The sequence below is a fragment of the Hydra vulgaris genome, chromosome 02, assembly GCF_038396675.1.
Source record: "Hydra vulgaris chromosome 02, alternate assembly HydraT2T_AEP".
In the NCBI taxonomy this organism is placed as follows: Eukaryota; Metazoa; Cnidaria; class Hydrozoa; order Anthoathecata; family Hydridae; genus Hydra; species Hydra vulgaris.
Window position 1 is genome coordinate 46,472,024 of NC_088921.1, and position 19,714 is coordinate 46,491,737.

A 19,714-nucleotide genomic window follows, 5' to 3' on the forward strand; every position below is an offset into this window, starting at 1 on the left:
ACTCTCAAAAACTTCTTTTTATCAGCAGAATCTACATCTGATGAAAAGCTAAGAGTATTGATAAACTTTGTATTGCCAATTGTGTATGAGTACATTTCCGATTCGCTAACTTTTGATAATGCAATCGAAATGCTCACGCCATTGTACATTAAACTGAAAAATGAAATATTTACGCAACATCAATTAACAATGCGAAAACAACAACATCGCAAAACGCTAGACGAATTCGTCCAAGCTCTTTGAACCCTTTCAAAAGATTCCAACTTTAAAGGAGTAACATCCGATATATACTGCAACGAGTCTATCAGAGACGCATTTATCACTGGCTTAACATCAAGTATAATACGCCGGAGGCTACTGGAAAACAAGACACTCATATTAACATCGGCGTTTGACCAAGCACGCTCATTAGAATTTGCGCAAAAACATTCTGAGCAGTATCAGTCCGACGTACCTCAAATAAATACAATGCGTAATGCAAGAAAATACGCTGATAATGAGCAAACTTCAAAAATCAAAAGTAAACTGACATCACCTAATCAATATTATCTGACTTATGTGCTGATATTATTCTTGGTCAAGGTTTTATGAAACAACATAGCAACATAACAATAACTATTGGAGGAAAATTACCCCCTTTTTTAGTTTGCAGTCTAAAAAAATCTCAAATATCTCCAGCAACAAATCTCTCCAGAGACTGTCATCCGATTGCAACTAAATCTTGAAGATTCAGTCGCGTTGATAAGCTTTTCATTCAAACCGAAATAAAAAAGTTATTAAATGATAAAATTTGAAAACCAAGCAAATCACCTTGGAGGACACAAATCGTAATCACTACAAATGAATGACACAAAAAACGAATATGTGTCCACTATTTCTAAACTATAAACAAATTCACTTACCTTGATGCTTACCCTTTACCAAGAATAGATGATCAGATCAAAAAATTGTCCAAGTACCGCTTTTTTTGTACTCTTGATCTTACAAACATCTATCATCAAATACCACTTCTAAAAGAAATTAAACCTTATACAGCGTTTGAAGCCGATGGCAAGTTGTACCAATTTACTCGTTTGTCATTTGGGCCAACAAATGCATATGCTGTTTTTTCAAAGCAAAATCGACGAGTTTATTATTGAAAACTCTTTGAAACAGACCTATGAATAGTTAGATAGTATTACGGCATGGCATAGCATGACTCAAACTGAACAGGAATTTAATTTAAAGAAACTGTACAAAGCAGCAGAGGAAAACAAGCTTACTTTTAACAGCAGTAAAAGTATAGTTTCAGCCAATTCTATAAACCTACTTGGTTACATTCTATCTTATAATAGTATAAAGCTGGATCCAGAGAGATTATAGCCTCTACTTAATTTACCTTTACCGTTTAGCAGTAAATCATTATAAAGAGTTGTAGGACTCTTCAATCAGAACCATCGAGGCAAAATTAAAAACGACAAAATTATGCGGTGGCGTCCTGAACTTGGTTGCTACAGCTAAGATATACAATAGCGACCAAGGTAAATATAACCAAACAGCTGATTATTTAACACGTTCCTCATGCTCCGTCCTATTAAATTAAAAATTACCTAATAATAAAAACACAAATTTGACATGTTCCTATATATGTAACAACAAATTAAAGTTAGCAGAGCACCATAGTGCTATGTGTCATCCAGGCATAACAAGAATGAAACATTTCGTCTGCAGTCGGAATTTGTCATACTCCATAGAAGAAATCAAGTGTCGTAAACCAGTGCATCACTTAATGCTCACCTCATATAAGCAACACAACCATTTGAGCGACTTAATGTAGATTTTTAAGGCTCACTTCTAAAATCAACTAAAATTTGTTATATTCATAATTTTCTACATACTCGAGGTAGAACAGTGTCATAACCATAAAGAAAACAGACAGGTAGAGCACTTTAACGGGATATATGGAAAACAGCAATACTAGCTCTCAAATCAAGAAATCTACCAGTCAAAAACTGGGAAATTGTGCTACAAGATTCATTACACTTAATACGATCATTGCTGTGCACTGCCAATGTCATAAATAATTACCTATAATCTCCCTCAGGGAGTTGTGTTGTTTTATAACTTGTGTATATGATTACTACTTTATATGTATATGTCCCTTAGGGAATTAAGATTAATTAATATTAACATTTTCTATTGTATAATTTACATTTGATAGATGGAAAACCTTAGATATTTAGAGGTGTTATTATTTCAGGATCATATATTTCCAGATAGTTTGTGCACTTTTTTCATATTTAACTAAGGAGAAACGTACCATTTATTTTTATTTTTAGTTCTGCAGTAATGGGATTTTCTCTTAGGAAAAGACTTTATGTGGGCATTTATTTGGTGTACAATGTCTTCAGGTATCATGCTGGGACAGTTTTTGTGTATGCCTCGCATGTTTTTTGGAGCAGGAACATTTTTTTGCAACTGTTTAACAATGTTTAACTCTCTTCCGCTCACACCATACAATGAACAAAAAGCTATTTTGCATACCTTTATTTTATTTTTTCCCCACTATATTTATATACACATAAGAACATGAAGGTTTTGGGCCATTGTCAGACATAGGCCTACATTTTTCAACTGCTTTCATTTGAACTTGTCCTCCAATAAAAATATCCTGTTTTTCTTTATCACAATATTGTTAAAAGTCTCTAAAAGCAGCAGCTTCATATTATGTGAAATTTTTTCAAAACATTTTGTCCTGCAGTTGCAGAGTCACCAAGTTTTCTCTCCCCTTTAACATTTTTTGATTTTTTCTCAAACCAATGTAAGTCTTTCCATCAGCTTTTATTTTTTTGCAATGTTTCTTTTCCAGACAAGGATTTTTGATGCGTTTTTTAATTGTTTTTAAATTCACTTTCAGAAGTAATTTCTACTAGGTTACAAATCTCTGCACTATCATTAGAGGCAGAAATGTTATTTACATTAGGCCCAATGTTTCCGAAGACAAAATCAGTAATATTATCTCAATCCTTTAATATACTGTCACATTCATCATCATGAGAAACCATATTTTTACTTATGTAAGTTCCTTTATGCACAATACTGGGTAATCCATATGAAATCATCAAAAAAAAAAACATTTTTGATACCCTTACGTCTCAGAATTTGTTCATTTTTACCTCACTTGCAGTCCATATTAAAAAATTAATAACTGCAAAAATTTTAGTTAAAAATACACATGGGTTCCAGAGATATCGTTATTATCTGAAGCAAATCAACTTTGACATTTAGTATCTTTATAATGGGTTGGGTAAATTTCTTGAAATTTGGTACCCCAATAAATTTTTATTCGAGGAATCCAAAAATAGCACTCTCTAGACTTGATAGTCTCAGGAAATGCCTCGTTTATCCAATTTTGTTCAAAATTATTGACTTGTAAATAAATGATTTTTGGAGGTAAAATGAAGAATGTGGCCCAAAATTCCGAGTAAAAAGCTTAATTGTAGATCATTATTTCATCTTAGGTCTACTGGGAAAAAAAATCAATTGTCTCTCTAATGCTTGATCAAAATTTGCATTTAAAAACGGTATCTTTTTAGAAAAATTTAAGTTTTGTACAAAATTTAAATTTTTCTAAAAACAAAAGCAATTGAAATGTTTTTTAAAACATTTATTAAAATAAAACACCAAACAGTGTTATTTAGTGACTATTTTAGGACATTTATATTCATATGTCAAGGGAGGGCCAGGGGGACTCTGACTAACTCTGCCCCCCCCCCCAATCTCCCTAATTTTTTTTTTTACATAAATTAAATTAATATTTATTAAAATATAATTAAACTAAAAAAATATATGCATATATTTTTTTTTTAGTTTAAGTTTGAGAAAATTTATAAACTCTAAAATTTATTTTCATTATTTCAAATCGATAAATATTTACCTCTTGTTTCAAAGTAAACATTCAAAACTGATATCTTTTCACAATTTTAAAAATCTTAAATTTTAAAACCAGAGATACTGAAATGTTTTTAAACATTTAAATTTATATCAATATCTTTATGGTATTATTTAGTAGTTTAAGACTAATATAGTCATTGACATTATGAGGTAGACAGTGGGAATTATTTAAACTTCCCCTCTTTTTCAGCTTTACATCCAAGGATTTGAAAAAAAGGAAAAAAAGAAAGACAAATTTATAATGAAAAACAGTTAAATAAAATTACAACAAAATAATTTTAAATGTAGTTAGTTTTTTTTTGTAACCAACTAATTATATTCTCCAAATCTAAATCAGATATGTTGTACATACAACCTGATATTGTTGTGGGTGTAAAAATTAGGCATGTAACTTCAGAATTAAGCAACCAACACTCGTCATTTCTCATTGGCCAAAAGAAGTTTTTACCTGGTTCATGTAGATGCATGAACCTGACTTTAATATAAAGGCCACTAACATCTTCTGCAATTCCTACCCACCAAAATCCGTCATAAAAACATGCAATATAATCCTTTTTTTTATGTATAATGAAATCTCTTCATTCTGTTTGCTTGTTTGAATGATGTCAAATGTTTCAATGCATTTATCAATACTTGTTTTTTTTATAACTTATAGTGTTTGAAGCAATTGGAATAAATTGATGATACATCCTTGTGCCAGGAACTGTTCTTCCACCTAAATATTTTTTTTCTAATTGAACTCTTGTTTAGTCGATTTCATCTTTTGAAAATAATTTAAAACAAATTCCATTTATCTTGTTTTAAACTTTCTTGATATACTACTCTTTTAACAGTCCCACCAATACCATCACAGGGGGATTTAACATGACTGGTAGCAAAAAATACCCATTCAGCACTTAAACTAAAGTCTTTACTGTGATGACAAAGATTGATAAAGTTTTTAAATTGCGCTGCACAACCATCGGAAAAGTATTTCTTACTTGATAGAACAGGTAAATTTTCTTTGATATATCTAGTTATATCTTCCTGAGTCTTGCAAATAAATCCTGTGTCATGATCAATATCTTCTGAAAGGTAACAAAAAGATTTATGTTTGAGAAGTTTTTCCTCTATAAAATAAAGCGCAATTGTAAAGAGTGAACATTGACTTTTGCTCCAGTGATAACTTTGAACCTCATCCTGAACAACATATTGATAATTTTCAGTAAAATCTTCTAAAATTAAGCATTCATTTTGGTTAAGATTTTTTTTTAGTTTTTCAAGTATCTACTTTGTGTTTTTGCAATATATGAATGAGTGGTAAGGTTGTCAATACTGTCACATAATAAATCATTAAATTCATCTAGTGGCAAAGACTGTAATAATAGGGTTGTACGATCGGTACTCTGCAATTGCTTGAATGCTATATCTTCTTCGAGCTCATGGTCCATAAACTCTTGCACTAAAAAAAATTTTAATGCTTCAATACCAGGGCATTGGTTACATCGATGCAACATACATTCTGCGTTTCAAAAGAACAAACAATCAATGACATGAAATCTTTATAGTTTTTATTCCACCTAATGGCATCAATGAGAAATTTTGCATTTTGGTGATGTATACATACACATACATTGTGAGTACCTGACGCATTAGTTGTAATGCACCATTTAGGTTTAAACGTACAAAACTTTGACAAACTGACTTTGATGTTAGGGTAGTCTTTTTTAAACGCAACATGTAATTCATTAAGATTTAGTAGCAATAATCTTTTTTGAACATGTTTTCTTAACACTTACGAAATCTTTTTTTCCTGGCATCATTCTTGAAAATTCATCACTTTGATAAAAGTTAATCACTAAATTAATTGTTTCTGGTGAAAGTGGGTTCCAGTTTTTTTTTGGGCAATAATAGAATTCCATGCTCATTTTTAACTTTTTTTGTGTTATGTATACATGTGTATGTATACATCACCAAAGTAGCTTGATATCTTTGTACGTGTCCATGATTTTGGTGCGAGTGTTAACATTTGCACTTTATGGCGATAAGAGTCAGTCTCTGAAATTTTTTGTTATTTCATACATTAAAATGTCTAGATCATGGTCATTGTTAATGTTGTTGTTTGAAATTGGGCTTTTTATTTCTGTTGTTAAATAAGTTTCTTTAATATTATATGCTAATGAGACCATTTTTGCAACTCTGTCAATAGTGTTATCAAACTTTTGTTTTGCTGCAGGCAATTTGCTGTGTTGTAAAAGACTTTTTAGTTTGATTGGTGAAATTCCAAGCGATTCTATAGTAGTATCTAACTTAATTTAGAAAAAAAACAAACGAGGTAACTCCAAAGTTACCTCGTTTTTGCACCAAATTAATGTAGGTAACACATATTTTTCTACCAAGAAATGTGTTTAATGACACAAGAAGTTCTTTAATCTATTGTCAGCCAAGAACCAAGAGGAAGAGAAAAGAAGAGAAGAGAAAAACCACATTTTGTATTTTTTCTGATTATTATCAATAAATAATCAACAATCAATGGAGTATTCATCAAATAAATCTATTCTTAAGAAGGGTACAACTTTTAAAAGTATTTTAAAAATTAGTCGAACATTCTGGCAGAAAGCCTTAACAAATTAAATTTTAAAACTTGATTTCCTCGGAAACGCAAAAAATGGACATAGTGTCTCTTGGTTCTCGGCTGATGCTATGTCACTTTATACTAACTGATAGAACTTCTTTTATATACTAAGAATTCATTAAAACCTGAAAATCAATAAAAGTGAAGTTACATTGTATTTGCGCCCATACCTTTAATTACTTAGGGCGTCAAGAAAGTTTTTGCGACCCCCCAAAAAAAATTTAAAATATAGATGTATTTTTTTATTTTATTTTATTAAATGTTCAAATATTCGCCGTTATTATTTATGCATAGTTGCATCCTTTCTAACCACTTCTCAAATGTTTTTCTTTAGACTTCGATGGGCATGCCTGGGTATCTTAGTAATTTGTCTTCGTAATTTGTTAAGTATCTTCGTAATTTGTCTTTTTTGACTTTCAATGCCGGTATGATTGTCAATATGAGTTTTGATGCGGTAAAATAGCTAAAAATCTGATGGAGTCTGGCGAGTAAGGTGGGTGGCAAACTATATTGAATCCGGCTTGATCTAGGAAAGTTTTCACTGCTTTTGTGACTTGAGGTCTAGCATTGAGGTAGGTCTTTGCTTGTTTATTTCTTCTATAACCGGCTTCAAGCAATTTTCAATGTAATAATTATATGTTATAGTCTTACCTTTTTCCAAATAATCAATATGAACAATGCCTGTTGTCTTAAAGAAGATAGAATACATGTTTTTTGTTTCAAAACGTGCCTGTTGTACTACTGTTCTACGAGATTCACCTTCGGCTACCCAGCTGACATTAGATGACTTGTGTCCAATCTGTCTCGAGGTAAACCACAAATCATGCAGTAATAACATTTACCTTCTTTGAATTTTGCTAAATTTTCATGACAAGCTTCAACACTCTCCTGGAATTCCAAGCAGAGCACAAGTTTAATATAAGCTCTATCTCTAAATCTATTCATTTTATAAAGTTATTTTAAAGTGCTTGTACTAAAATTGAAATAATTTTTTTATTATATAAGCAATATATAATAAAAATGTAACCAGAGAAATGAATGAGAAGTGAATGCTCTTTAAAATGATATACAATAATGACATAAAATTTGTTTAAATACATGAGTTTGCACAAACTTTCTTGACGCCCTAAGTATATATGAATATTACCTGTTCTTGTTATTTTATATAACAGACTAATGGACACTTTTTCATCTTCAGTGAAAAATTAAAAATGAAAATTTCTTTTTGTTTTTCAATGACACATATTGACAAATATTATAGATATAATGACAAATATTATAGATATATGATAAACAACATCATATTGTTTGTTAATTATTTCAAGATCTTTGATGAGTGAAATTTTTGAACGGATAATGTTAATGGCTTTAATGTGAAAAAAGTAAATATAGATAAGGATTATTTTTAGTTTGTCACCAGAATTTCAAATGACAACTGAATATAGCATGACAAATGCTAGAAACAAGTTCCAATTGACACAGTCCCTTACTTTTGCTAACATACCAATTGATGGGTCTAATTTTTTTATAGATTTAGATTTAAGGAGAGTAAGGTTTTAAAACCTCAGGTGAGATTATAGAAGCAACACTTGTTGACACTTTGTTTAAAATACTTGTTTCAATATTTACTATAGTTATTTCAGACTCTATGTGATTAACATGTGCTGGTATCATTTCAGATTCCATGTTGACAGGAGTGATAGTAACTGTATCTGGAGCAGCTCTATCTGTAACTGATGATGGTAAATATTCGTCATCTTTGAAAATTTCAGAATTGAATGGCTCAATGCCAGCTACTCTAAATCCTGTCTGTATATTAGATGGTGAGAAAGCTTTTGTATACGGTTCTCGAACTATTGAAACAATGTCATAAATGGTCATTGGTCTTTGGGTTTGAAACCATCCAATTATCACATGCAGAATTGTAAAACCTTTTCAATGGTCCAAAAACAGTTCTATCTAATGGCTGCAATTTATGGCTGCAATGGGAAGGAAAACTTATCATTGTAATTCCGTGTTGAATTGCAAGCTCCAAGCCTTTAACAGAAATATGACTTTCATGACTGTCGAGAAGTAACAAAACTGGAGATTCCTGAGAACAGTTTGAATATTTAACAAAATGTTTAATCCATTCTATGAAAATTTCTGAGTTCATCCAACCAGAAGGATTTGCAAATCCCACACATCTAGGAGGTCCTTCCTTAATCATGTAATCATGAAACTTTACCCTAGGAAAAATAAATAATGGAGGAATGGAATTTCCAATAGCATTAGAGGCATAACATGCAGTTACCAATGTTCCTTGTTCTGCAGATGTGATTCTTCCAACTTGTTTGCTTCCTCTACCAGCTAAAACCTTTACCGGCTTTTGAACGGTTGTTAAACCAGTTTCATCAACATTATATATACAGTTAGGATTATATTTATATCGATTTCTTACCGTTTTAAGATTTTGAAAAAACTCTCTTACAGTGTGTTTGTTAAAAGCTGTTGATCGAGCGAAGCTCGTTGCTTCAGGTGTTCGTAGAGACAACTCTGGTTGTATTTTCATAAAACCTTGCAACCAATCAATGCCTGCAATTTTATTTTTGATCCATGATGATGGGCATATCTTATTGTTTTTTAAAGCAAATTCATATGCCAATAATCGCGTTGACCTAGTTGAAAGGCCATTTTTGATGCAATTAGTAAATAACTTGATAAACTTTTTTCATCTTCTGCTGTAAAAACTTGTCTATTGTTGTAGTTAGGCTTGAAAGCTTCATTTGGATTAAGCCTCTTTTTACGACAATATCTTTTTAAAGTCATTCTGTCTATGTTAAACTGACGTGCTACAACATTAAGTTGTGTTCCTTCTAAAACTTTATTAACAGCTACTTTCATTGTTTCACTTGGTATAGCAACTTTTTTGTTTTTTTAATTCTATTTCTAACCATTTTAAGATCTGTAAAAAAATATATCAATAAAAACATATGTTTTTAATAAATGCTAATATTTAACATAATAATATTATGTTAAATATTTTTTAATTATTATGTTAAATATTATTCTTTTGATATTATAAAATAATAGTATTATTATTACTAGCTTATAACATAAGTAGATTTAAAAAATGAAATGCTAAAAGCTATTGTTTGTTTATATATAGTTTTTTTTTTAATTATAAATACAATTCCATTCGTTTAACTGTATTGCTTATAAACAAAAACATGGGGCACTTCGTCTTCTATGGGGCACTTTGATCCTCCGATCAATGGGCCCCGCATAGTCAAAGATCAATGTACCCCAATAGGTATAGGTAACATATTGATAGCAATATCTACTGTATAAATTGCAGCCAAATAAAAATTATATATTATATTATACACCTAACACTTACAAATTTAAAATAAAATTGTTGTTAACCCATACAGACATCTAAATAAAAATATATTTGAATTATAGTACGATTTAAAAAAATCACTTTTTATGACGAAAAACAATATTTTCTTTATTTTTTTTGACGCTGATAACCTTATGAAAAAATATTACGAATAATCAATTAGGGAAGCATAATGGTTAATTAAATTGCAACCTCACTTCTAGTAAGGCAAAAATGAACGAGTAAAAGCCAAAAGATCATACTGCCCCGGCGATCAATGCGCCCCCATCTCCCCTACATTAAATCATAATGAAATAGGTCTGTAATTAACCACCTCAAAATTATAGATATTTTTTTTAAAGTTATAGATTTCATTCAAAAGCTTATAACAAAAAAAAACGTGCATAAAACATATCTAAAAAAAATACATAAAATAAAATATAAATCAAACTTTAAACAGCTTTTAATACATGAATGATTAATGAGTTCATAGATGAAATAAGACAACCCTACTAATTATTTGTCTGAAAAACTGACATCTTCATCATAGATCACATCATCATCATCATAGATTACATCATCATTATCAACTAGATTACATTAAAAGCCTTGTTTTAGAAATGAGATAACCTCATCTGGGAAAAGTTAATGATTTTGTTAAAGCATTTCATTTTAAATTACAGTAATAATAAGAAGTTGTTTTATTTAAATTATAAATCAAACTCTTAATTTCGAAAAAATTATATTTTTTACATCTTTTAAAAGCTGCTGTACAATTAAATTGAAGTTACTTACATCAAAATATTAATATGACAAGTGGGAATATGCGACAGGCAACTTGTGTTGCCTGTCGCATATTCCCACCGCTTATTACTTTCGAAAATTAGTTATTATTTACGGACACGTAGGGAGTAATTAGTTAGAACCCAGACCAGTCGGTACTCTAGCTGCTGGCGTTAGAGATCTAGCAGCCGGTACTGTAGCCACGGCATAAATTTTATTCTGAGCGCAATATTGCGAAACTCACAACGTATGTAATTTGCGGAATTTATTATAAAGATATTTCTAACTTCAGGATTTAATGTTTCCCTTACAACCACAGATCGCCGTGATGCGCACGCAAATAACTACTGGATTTTGAAAACAATTGGAAATTGTTGAAAGTCAAATTCAACAAAATAAGCTATAAAGCATGTGATGATGAGCAGTAAGTAAATCAAACAACGACAACAAATCAAGTAAGATGTGCAGTAAGGTTTTAAACGAAGCTTCAGCAAATCAAATTAGCGAGTGGTAGCAGTTAGAAAATTCAAAATTTGGTTTTGTTAAACTTTCTTACCAAGGCAATATGCAAATAACACCGAGTTTTATTGCACCAAAAAATGTCTCACAAAAGACAACTCAACTCAACTACCAGAACCTCTCAACGACTCAACATTATCCCAAGAATAAAACACTTTTTTTAATCAGTTAGATGTTTCATTAGCCTGATCATTAAGGTGCTCACGTCTCCAGCTCAAATAGTGCGCTTGCATCCAAGAATGACTAAAAAATTACCATTATATCACTTTCTCCCAGCATGTTTGATGAACTTACACAAATATGAACATAATATTGAAATATGCATTACATCTAGATTAATAATCCTAGCAACAGAAAACTATTTTGCAAATATACAATATTTGCAAAATAGTTTTCTATTGCAATCATTATATAATTGCGAAAATATAAAACTGTAAACACACCTTGAAAACTTTTTCTAGGTTTTAAAGATTTCTTAAAGCTAAATGGAGAGTGGCATCCAGGACGCAGAAAGTATATTGAGGGGCAGTCCATAAAACGTAACAGGACATAATTTAACACTTTGCATCTCTACCCTGCATTTTTAGGTTATTTACTAGTGGTGCGATTTGGTAAGTCTCAAAAAAACTTTTGTTATACTATAGCATTAATAATAGAGCAATTCTAATAAATAAGAAAATTCTGTATAATTAAATACTAAATATAAAAATTTTTTAGGTCACATTTTCACTTCACGTTATATAATAATGACAAAATTATAAAAATATGTATATACTTTCTTGCTTCAATAGTTTAAGTCACTTTCTGTAGTCTTGATTAAAGTTTGTAGGGTTTACTTAACTTATCTCAATTAGCTCAAAATCTTCGCCGTGGTTTCATTAAGTTAAAAACCGAATTCTCCTCAACATTCATTATCTGAGTCAAATTGGCAAATTTCGTCAGACTCGTTTGAAGTTTTTTTATTGTCTTCTTTATCCCAATCTTTCATGGATGCGTCTAACATAAAATCATCTCGAAGGACTTGCCATTTTGAAGGGGTATTAGTATTTGCATTATCAACATTGTCGGATACCTGAAAAATAAATTAAGACAAAAAATCAAATTAGATAGGCTATAATCTCAGCTACGTTTAAGTTTTCCGGTAAACTTTGGAAAGCGCTAACTTGACTTAACTTGGTAAACTTTGAAAAGCGCTAACTTGACATAACTTGGTAAACTAACTAACAAAGCTTTTATAAATCAATTCAAACTAGTATAACATACTTTTAACTTAAAACTAAAAAAAAAAAAAAAATTTGAAACAAAAAATAAAAATAAACAAGAAACAATTTAATTCAATCTTAATAAGTATTTTTATACGAGGACTGTTACTGATTATAGGCAGGGTTGTAACAAAGTTCATTTACTTCGTTACAATACTTCGTTACTTTTTGCAACGCAAGAAGCGAACCGACTGTCTGTTTGAAAAACTATTCAAAAACCTTTATAAAAAACGCTTCTATGCTATTTCACCTACCCCTACACAATCCTATGCTATTTCACTTACCAATTACACCGTCTGCAACTTGCATTGATGTTGCTGCTGACTATAATGCAGCCTTCAAAAAGATCACTTAATGTTAACAAATGTCTGGCATTATGGAACAAACAGTCACATCTACAGAAGTTATTAATAAGTCATTAGGTTTGCAGTTTATTGTTCTTAATTAGACGAGATGGAATTTAATAAACATGTCTGTGGAATGCATGAACAGGGTATTAAATGAAAAAGGAATCGGTATTCTCGCTTAAGCGTTAAATATCATGCAGTGTGAAACAAAGTTCTAAATGGAATACCTGCTGCTAATCATTGAGAGAAAAACATGGATGCTGCTATAGATAGCAGATTTAATCAGTACATCAAGAATGCAGAATTAATAGCAGCAAATTTCCATCGAAAATTTAAGACAGTTTAGATTTAAGACAATAAACAAAAAAGAGTTGATCTAGAATTTCTGGAGATTAAAATTCAACAGCAGCTGGCTAAAAACAGTGACATTGCAAGTGAAATTCAGCATATGAAGTAGCCGTGACTAAATTAAAGATGAATTTTTTCAATTCGGATCGTCACATGACACTGTTGCTGATACCATTATTTCAATATATATATAAGTAGTACCAATTTATCATTTGATGAACTTCATGACTCTCCACTGTTGAAGAATATATATATTTTTAAGTGATCAATGCATTGCCAGCAAGTGCAGCCTGCGAACGGCATCAATCTATAAGATAAGACCATGATACACCTTTATAAATAATGTCCTGAATAAACCAGAACAATTGTAACTGGCAAGAAATCAAGTTGAATTATTTAAGTTAATTATAAAAATTGTTGCAATATATAACTGATTGATGGATTGAACATATGCTTAATAAGTTTTGTTCCAAGATGATTTAAAATTATATTTTATGTATATTACTGTTAATGTTGGATGTATTCACTTTTGTGACCCGCAAAAGTACTTGTTACTTTGTAACTTAAAATATTTTAAAAAAACTCTACTTTTTTACATTTACTTAAGTATTATGGCTTAGCAGTATTTTTCAATTTGACTTTGCTACTTTTACACCCAGTATTTTTAACATATTTGCACATAGCAAATTGTTTGTCACATGTTCAAGAGTAAAATCGTTTATTAAACTATTTTTTAATGTTGACAAACATTTATAAGGTCATTAAAAAAATTTCATATAACCCTTTTACATTATTACTAAGCCATTTAGCCATCGAGGTATGTCATGATGCTAAAATCATATACATGACACAAGTATTTTTAACTTTACAAAAATACATTATACTGGCACTAATTTATGTAATTTAAATTTGTCTTATATTAACTAAAGCTTGTTCACAAAATAAATTTGAAAGAAAAAATGTTTTTTTGAGTAGATATATAAATATATTTTTAATTGTGCTTGTACTTTGTTTATAACATGTTGCGGTTTCAAAAAAATAATTTAGTTTTCCCATTTAACTTAAAATTAGTTTTAAAAATGACAAAAGACGTTTGAAAAAAAATTATGCAACTAGTATTAAAAATTATGCAATTAATATCAAAATAATTTATTTATAATAATATATTATTAAATAATTATGCAATTAGTTTAATATCTAGTTAATTGTTGTTCAACATTTTTCTCAAACAAAATTGATCAAACATAAGCCTGCTGCAGAAAGTTTTATGACAATTTTATTTCTGAAAATTTCTGAATTATTGAAGATGATGAAACTTAAGTTAATCATATCCTTCATATCAAGTACAATCTTCAGCAATTTCCTGGTACAGCCTTTTATATTTCCATATATAGAGGACAGATAAAACAGATAAAAATTTAAATACACCAAACATGATAAGTTTGCTAAAGCCTTGATTTAGTAAGCTATTTGCAGGTGGGGCAAAAAATAAGATCTTTCTATTTCTGAGGCTATACTTTCTAGTCAAATGTATGTTAAAGAGTATTTTAAAAAACAGCTTTTATCTCTTATCAAATCAAATGATAATAGACCTGTTTCTGGCCTGATTTAGCTTCAAGTCCTTATAGTGGCTATAGCAATATTATAAACAAACTGGAAAAATGGAAACTGGCTATGGAATGGTTTAAACAAAATGAAGTAAAAGTTGTGCTTAAAACAGCAAATCCTCTGAACTGCCCAGAATTAGGAAAAAAAAAAAATTAAAAAAAAAAAAAAAAAAAGCAGTATTAATATAAATAAAACCAATAATTGATGTTGAATAAATTGATGAAATTATATTGTGTTTTTACATTATTAGATATATTTATTTAAATTTATGGAGCTTGAAAACCTTTTAACTTTAAACTTTTATATCAAAGTTGACAGAATTAATAAGTTATTAGATTTTCTTTGATTCGTCAAATTATTTCATTAGTTTAACAGCAAAACTCCAAAAGCAGCAAAATTGGAAACATTTTCTGGGCAACAAAGAAAGTGAAACAGCAATTAAACTATGCTATTTTTCATCAAACATAAATAAAGAAGACAATTTTTCTGAAGTGAAAGTGCAATGAAGAAAATTATAAAATCAACCAACAGCTATGCTTTGCTCATGGTACTCAGCTGGCTATTACATCAGTTTTATATAATATGTCAGCATCAATCCATCCGAAGAGAGAATTAGTTGAGAAAGTTTACATTGCCATAGAAAGTTTGGAAAATCTGAATTTAGTGAAAAGAATCTGAATTTAGTGAAAGCTGTGAATCAGATAGCGATGCTGATGAATATGAGACTTGCTTTATAGTGGAAAATCAATTAATTGAAGACATAATAATTACAAACAAAGAATTTAGGCAATAAATTTGGGTGATAAATAAAGTTAGAAAAATCCTAATGATTTTGAAAAAATCATTAACTTAAAATGACGACTGTCTTCAAAAATATGTAAAAAGTGATTTTGGAAAAAAACTTCATTTAATAAAAGATTGCAAAACAAGATCGAACAGCTTACTATCGATACTTAAATAGTTTTATAAGTTAAAAAATTGCATAAAAAAGGTTCCTGTAAATATCTGTATTAATGACTCGATTAAAAAGGCAGATAGTGAAAATAAAATTGTTTTTGAACTAGAAACATGTTAATTCCAGTAAAGGCAGCAGTGGGTGTGCTTTTTTAAGGAGATGTAAACCTTATAACTGGTGACATTGTGTCGAAGTTTATGCTTACTAAATTAATAGAACTAAATACTGCAATAAGTTGTTCTGATGCTTTTAGAATAAAAGAACGAAGTCCATAATTAAATAGTTTATTGCACTATCTACATTTAGTGAAAACAAATTAAAGCTCATAGTAAAGTTTTTGAAACATCTATAAATCCTAAAATTAAAAAAAAGTTAGACCTAAATAGATTAACAAACTTAAATCATTCGATATTCATGCCGATATTCTTCAGAAAGTTTATGATTTTTTAATGACAATATTTCTATATCTCATTTTTCTACAATAATTGCTTTATATATTTAAAAAATTGTTTAATTTGAATAAGTTTAATAAAACACATGATCAAATTAAATATATTAAATTGGATTTTTTCAATTATAATTAGCAAGAATGATCATATACTTCGTACTAAGTTTTATTTTAGATTATTTGCAAATTTTAAAAGACAACTTTTTATTTATAACATTTTTATCCCTTTTATATTCTTCCTATAGTTTTACATTTATTTCCTCATGATGGTGGGATTATCTTTCATATTTTACTGAAAAGATTATATAATATAAACATGTCACTTTTTATTTTAATTTTTTTAATTCTACTTTGTCTTCTGTTAAAATATAGTTTTAATTTAGTAAATTTTTATGATTTGAAATTTACTTTATGGATCATTAGCTAACAGTCAGAAAAAAAAGTTAATTTCTAGCAATTGAGGTAAGAATAACTTCATTTCCTAGTACCGTAGTAAAGTAATTTTCTAGGAAAGTTTGTTTGCATTTAATTGTTATTGGTAACTTGTACAAGTTTGCTGTTTTTGCAATTAGTGTCTTTTCTTTTAGATTTTGACCACTTTGAACACTGCTTAACCTTATACTACCCCAGAAATATTTCATATTTCATATTTTTTAAGTATAGTTAAAACACTGACTATTTATGATCTAAATAACTAATACTTGGTGTTAAATTTTTTTTTTTAATGCACCTAAAGTAAAGTAGTGTTCCCATATGGGAACATTAGGATGTTAACATAAATTCTCCTTGATTTTAAATTTTTTTGGGAAAAAATGAATGAGTCACTTACATGCTTATTACTAAATAAAAACTGTACTTTACAAAAGTAAAAAAATTTCAAAAAGTATATATAAACATGTTGCATTAAATTCTCAGTCTTTATTATTTAAATAAAGCTTCACAAAAATAAAAAAATTAAATTTTGAACATTTTTAGTAGGAAATATTAATTTACTAAAACTGTATCTAAAAACAAATTATTGTCTCTCACTATACTTTGTGAAAACATACTAAATAAAATAAACAAAACAAAAAACATTCTAAACAAGACAATAAAAAAATAAAAAAATAGATAAATAAAGTAGAATTAACGAAATACTAAAAAAAGTAAACATTGACCTAAGCATTATTAGTTCATAACTAATTAAACAATTAGTTCCAACTTGCTTTTTCACCATATTTATGTGTAAAGTAGTTGCTTGCAATGGTCATGACATTTGCAGTCAAAAACTTCACCATTGCAACGATAGTCATAAGTGCCTCTATTTTGCTTTTTCAATTGTTTTTTTGGATATCATTACTTTTGAGGCACCATCTGTTTTATTTTTACGAACAGTTCCTGTAGCAATGAAACCCTCCTCTGAAAGAAATTTCATCAACTTTCCACTTGTGAAATAATTCTTCAAATATATTTTGTGAAACTTTGTACTAGATTTTTGCTTCACTACTTCTGGCATATCTTGAACAACTTGCTGACCTAAAGATATCTCAGATCTTCTAGTAGAATCTTCTCCAGTATAAATTTGTAGTTTTTATCCATAATATCCACATAAAGCCCAAAGCTTGCACTCAAAATGTATTGGCTTTCCTTTTATTTACATTTTAGCACTGTTTTTGCCAAAATAGACACAGCTATGCTAAATTTTTCATGAAATATTTACCCCTTTACTTAGCTGTTCATTAAAGGTTTCATATAAAAATGACACTTAAGCAACTTTATTATCATCCTAATGTTCCCATATGGGAACATTTTATTTTAATCAAATTACTTTCCTATTTGCGGTATTTCCTATATTGCGGTAGTGGTGTAGTGGTAGAGCGCTCGCTTCATATGCGAGAGGTTCCAAGTTCGATCCCCACCATGTCCCTGGTAGTACCGCGCTCAACTTGTTTCTCCGCGCAGCCGCCTTGTTCGTCAAGGTTCGTGTTTCGGAGTTATAGAGTTGAGAGAGGGTTATAACCACAATTAAGTAGCCTACTCATCTGTAGTGGCCTTCTAGGCCTTGGGGAGAAGAAATAACAAAAAAAAAAAAAAATTTATAGCATGCATATCAATATGAGTGAATGTAATTGACGTATTTAAACTGGAAATAATTATTTTGGGTTCAAAAAAAAAATCAAATTTTTGGAGTTGAGTTGTGAAGACTCAACTTAAGTGGTGTCAAAACTCTACGATTTTGTGTTTTCAATAAATTTAAAAAATTTACCATTTTAAATATAAATGCTACCGAATTTGATATAAATAAGTTATCAACATTCAAATTTAAGATATTATGTAATTATGAAAACACAAAGTATAAATTAATTTGAATTTCATCTTTTTGCTGTGTTCCATTTTGGGAACATTAGGTGGTATAAGGTTGAAGAAATAATGTAATATTTTCTAATAATGATTGTGTTATTATATTTTCATTAAAACTTGCATAATCTTGCCCATTAATAGAATGATTTGAAAGTTCAACGTACTACAAGGTTTGCTCTGGGGTTATTGTTTATTACTGTAGGAACCTACTTAGTTTATTTACAACCCTTTTGATACTATATGACCTGTGTTTTAGATCTTAACAGCTACATTGGTATGTCTAAATACCAAATGTCTGTTTTATAATTGTATATATATACAAATAACCAAGCGTGTTGACATTAAATCATTATACTTTAACTTTTTTGTTTAAATTTACTCATGAGTTAGACAGTTAGAATATAGAAAATTAATTAAAGAGATAAAAATATTAAAACAAAAGACAAAACAAAAACAGTCAATAAAAGATATAAAAGTTGCAAACTATTTGAATCAGTAGCATAATATTCTAAAGCGCTGACACAGCGTTTAGAATATTATGCTACTGATAAAATAAAATTTGCAGAAAAGATGAATAAAAGCACTGATATTTGCAGCAAAAAATTAAATGAATACAAACATTTTAAGCTCATCAGAAAAATCTAATGTAAACAAATGAATTTTAACTAAATGGTAAGTTATAAGAGAAGCCTAAAGTAACAAAATATGATGACTCATTAAAGCAGTAATCACTTTAGTGTGTGTACAATTGAAGGAAAAAAATGCAACCTTACAGGATTAGAAAAGTTTATTTGGAAAGGTCAAAAAAAAGATAGTAAGAGCTTATTACATACTTAGCTAAATTTTAAAATTAAAAAAAAAAACACTTTTAAATAAACTTTTGCAAACACCTGCAAACAAAAAATAAACCTGAGATTTCTTTGTTAGGAGATCCATAAAAGTTGACTTTGATGCACTTGTTGCAGCTATAAAGATAACCACATCATAATTAGGATTACAAATATAACTATACAGCAATTAGGTTTACAAATATAACTATATAATAATTAGATTTAAAAAAACAACTATATAACAGTTAGGTTTACAAAAATAATCAGGGATGTGGTGGCTAAAGAGGCTTTGTACGAATTCTATATGGGTCTTTTACTTTTATAATTTAAATATATATATAAAATAAATATCATCTATAATATATA

At 29.2% G+C, this 19,714-nt stretch overlaps 2 protein-coding genes across 2 annotated transcripts in view; both read right to left on the reverse strand.

The window, feature by feature from the left end:
* Window positions 1–8,086: 8,086 nt before the first annotated feature.
* On the reverse strand, window positions 8,087–9,430 carry LOC136076096 (uncharacterized). The gene is made up of 3 exons (XM_065789560.1): window positions 9,278–9,430; window positions 8,479–9,158; window positions 8,087–8,432 (listed from the first exon to the last, which is right to left on the reverse strand). The coding sequence occupies exons 1-3, from the start codon at window positions 9,428–9,430 to the stop codon at window positions 8,087–8,089; spliced, it is 1,179 nt and encodes a 392-aa protein (XP_065645632.1).
* Window positions 9,431–11,965: 2,535 nt separating this feature from the next.
* The window catches only part of LOC100201004 (RRP15-like protein), a 42,561-nt gene continuing 34,812 nt past the window's right edge, over window positions 11,966–19,714 (reverse strand). The window contains exons 6-7 of the mRNA XM_065791120.1: window positions 19,428–19,483; window positions 11,966–12,282 (exon numbers count right to left, since the gene is read on the reverse strand). Coding sequence (XP_065647192.1) covers window positions 12,112–12,282; window positions 19,428–19,483 — 227 coding nt within the window. The 3' untranslated portion in view covers window positions 11,966–12,111. The remainder of the gene's footprint in view (window positions 12,283–19,427; window positions 19,484–19,714) is intronic.

Coding starts and splice junctions, on each gene's coding strand:
- LOC136076096 (XM_065789560.1), bottom strand. CDS start 9,430: ATGAAAGTAGCTGTTAATAAAGTTTTAGAAGGAACACAACTTAATGTT. Junction 9,159..9,277: donor CTAACTACAACAATAGACAA/GTTTTTACAGCA, acceptor AAAAACAATAAG/ATATGCCCATCATCATGGAT. Junction 8,433..8,478: donor GTTTTTGGACCATTGAAAAG/GTTTTACAATTC, acceptor TCAAACCCAAAG/ACCAATGACCATTTATGACA.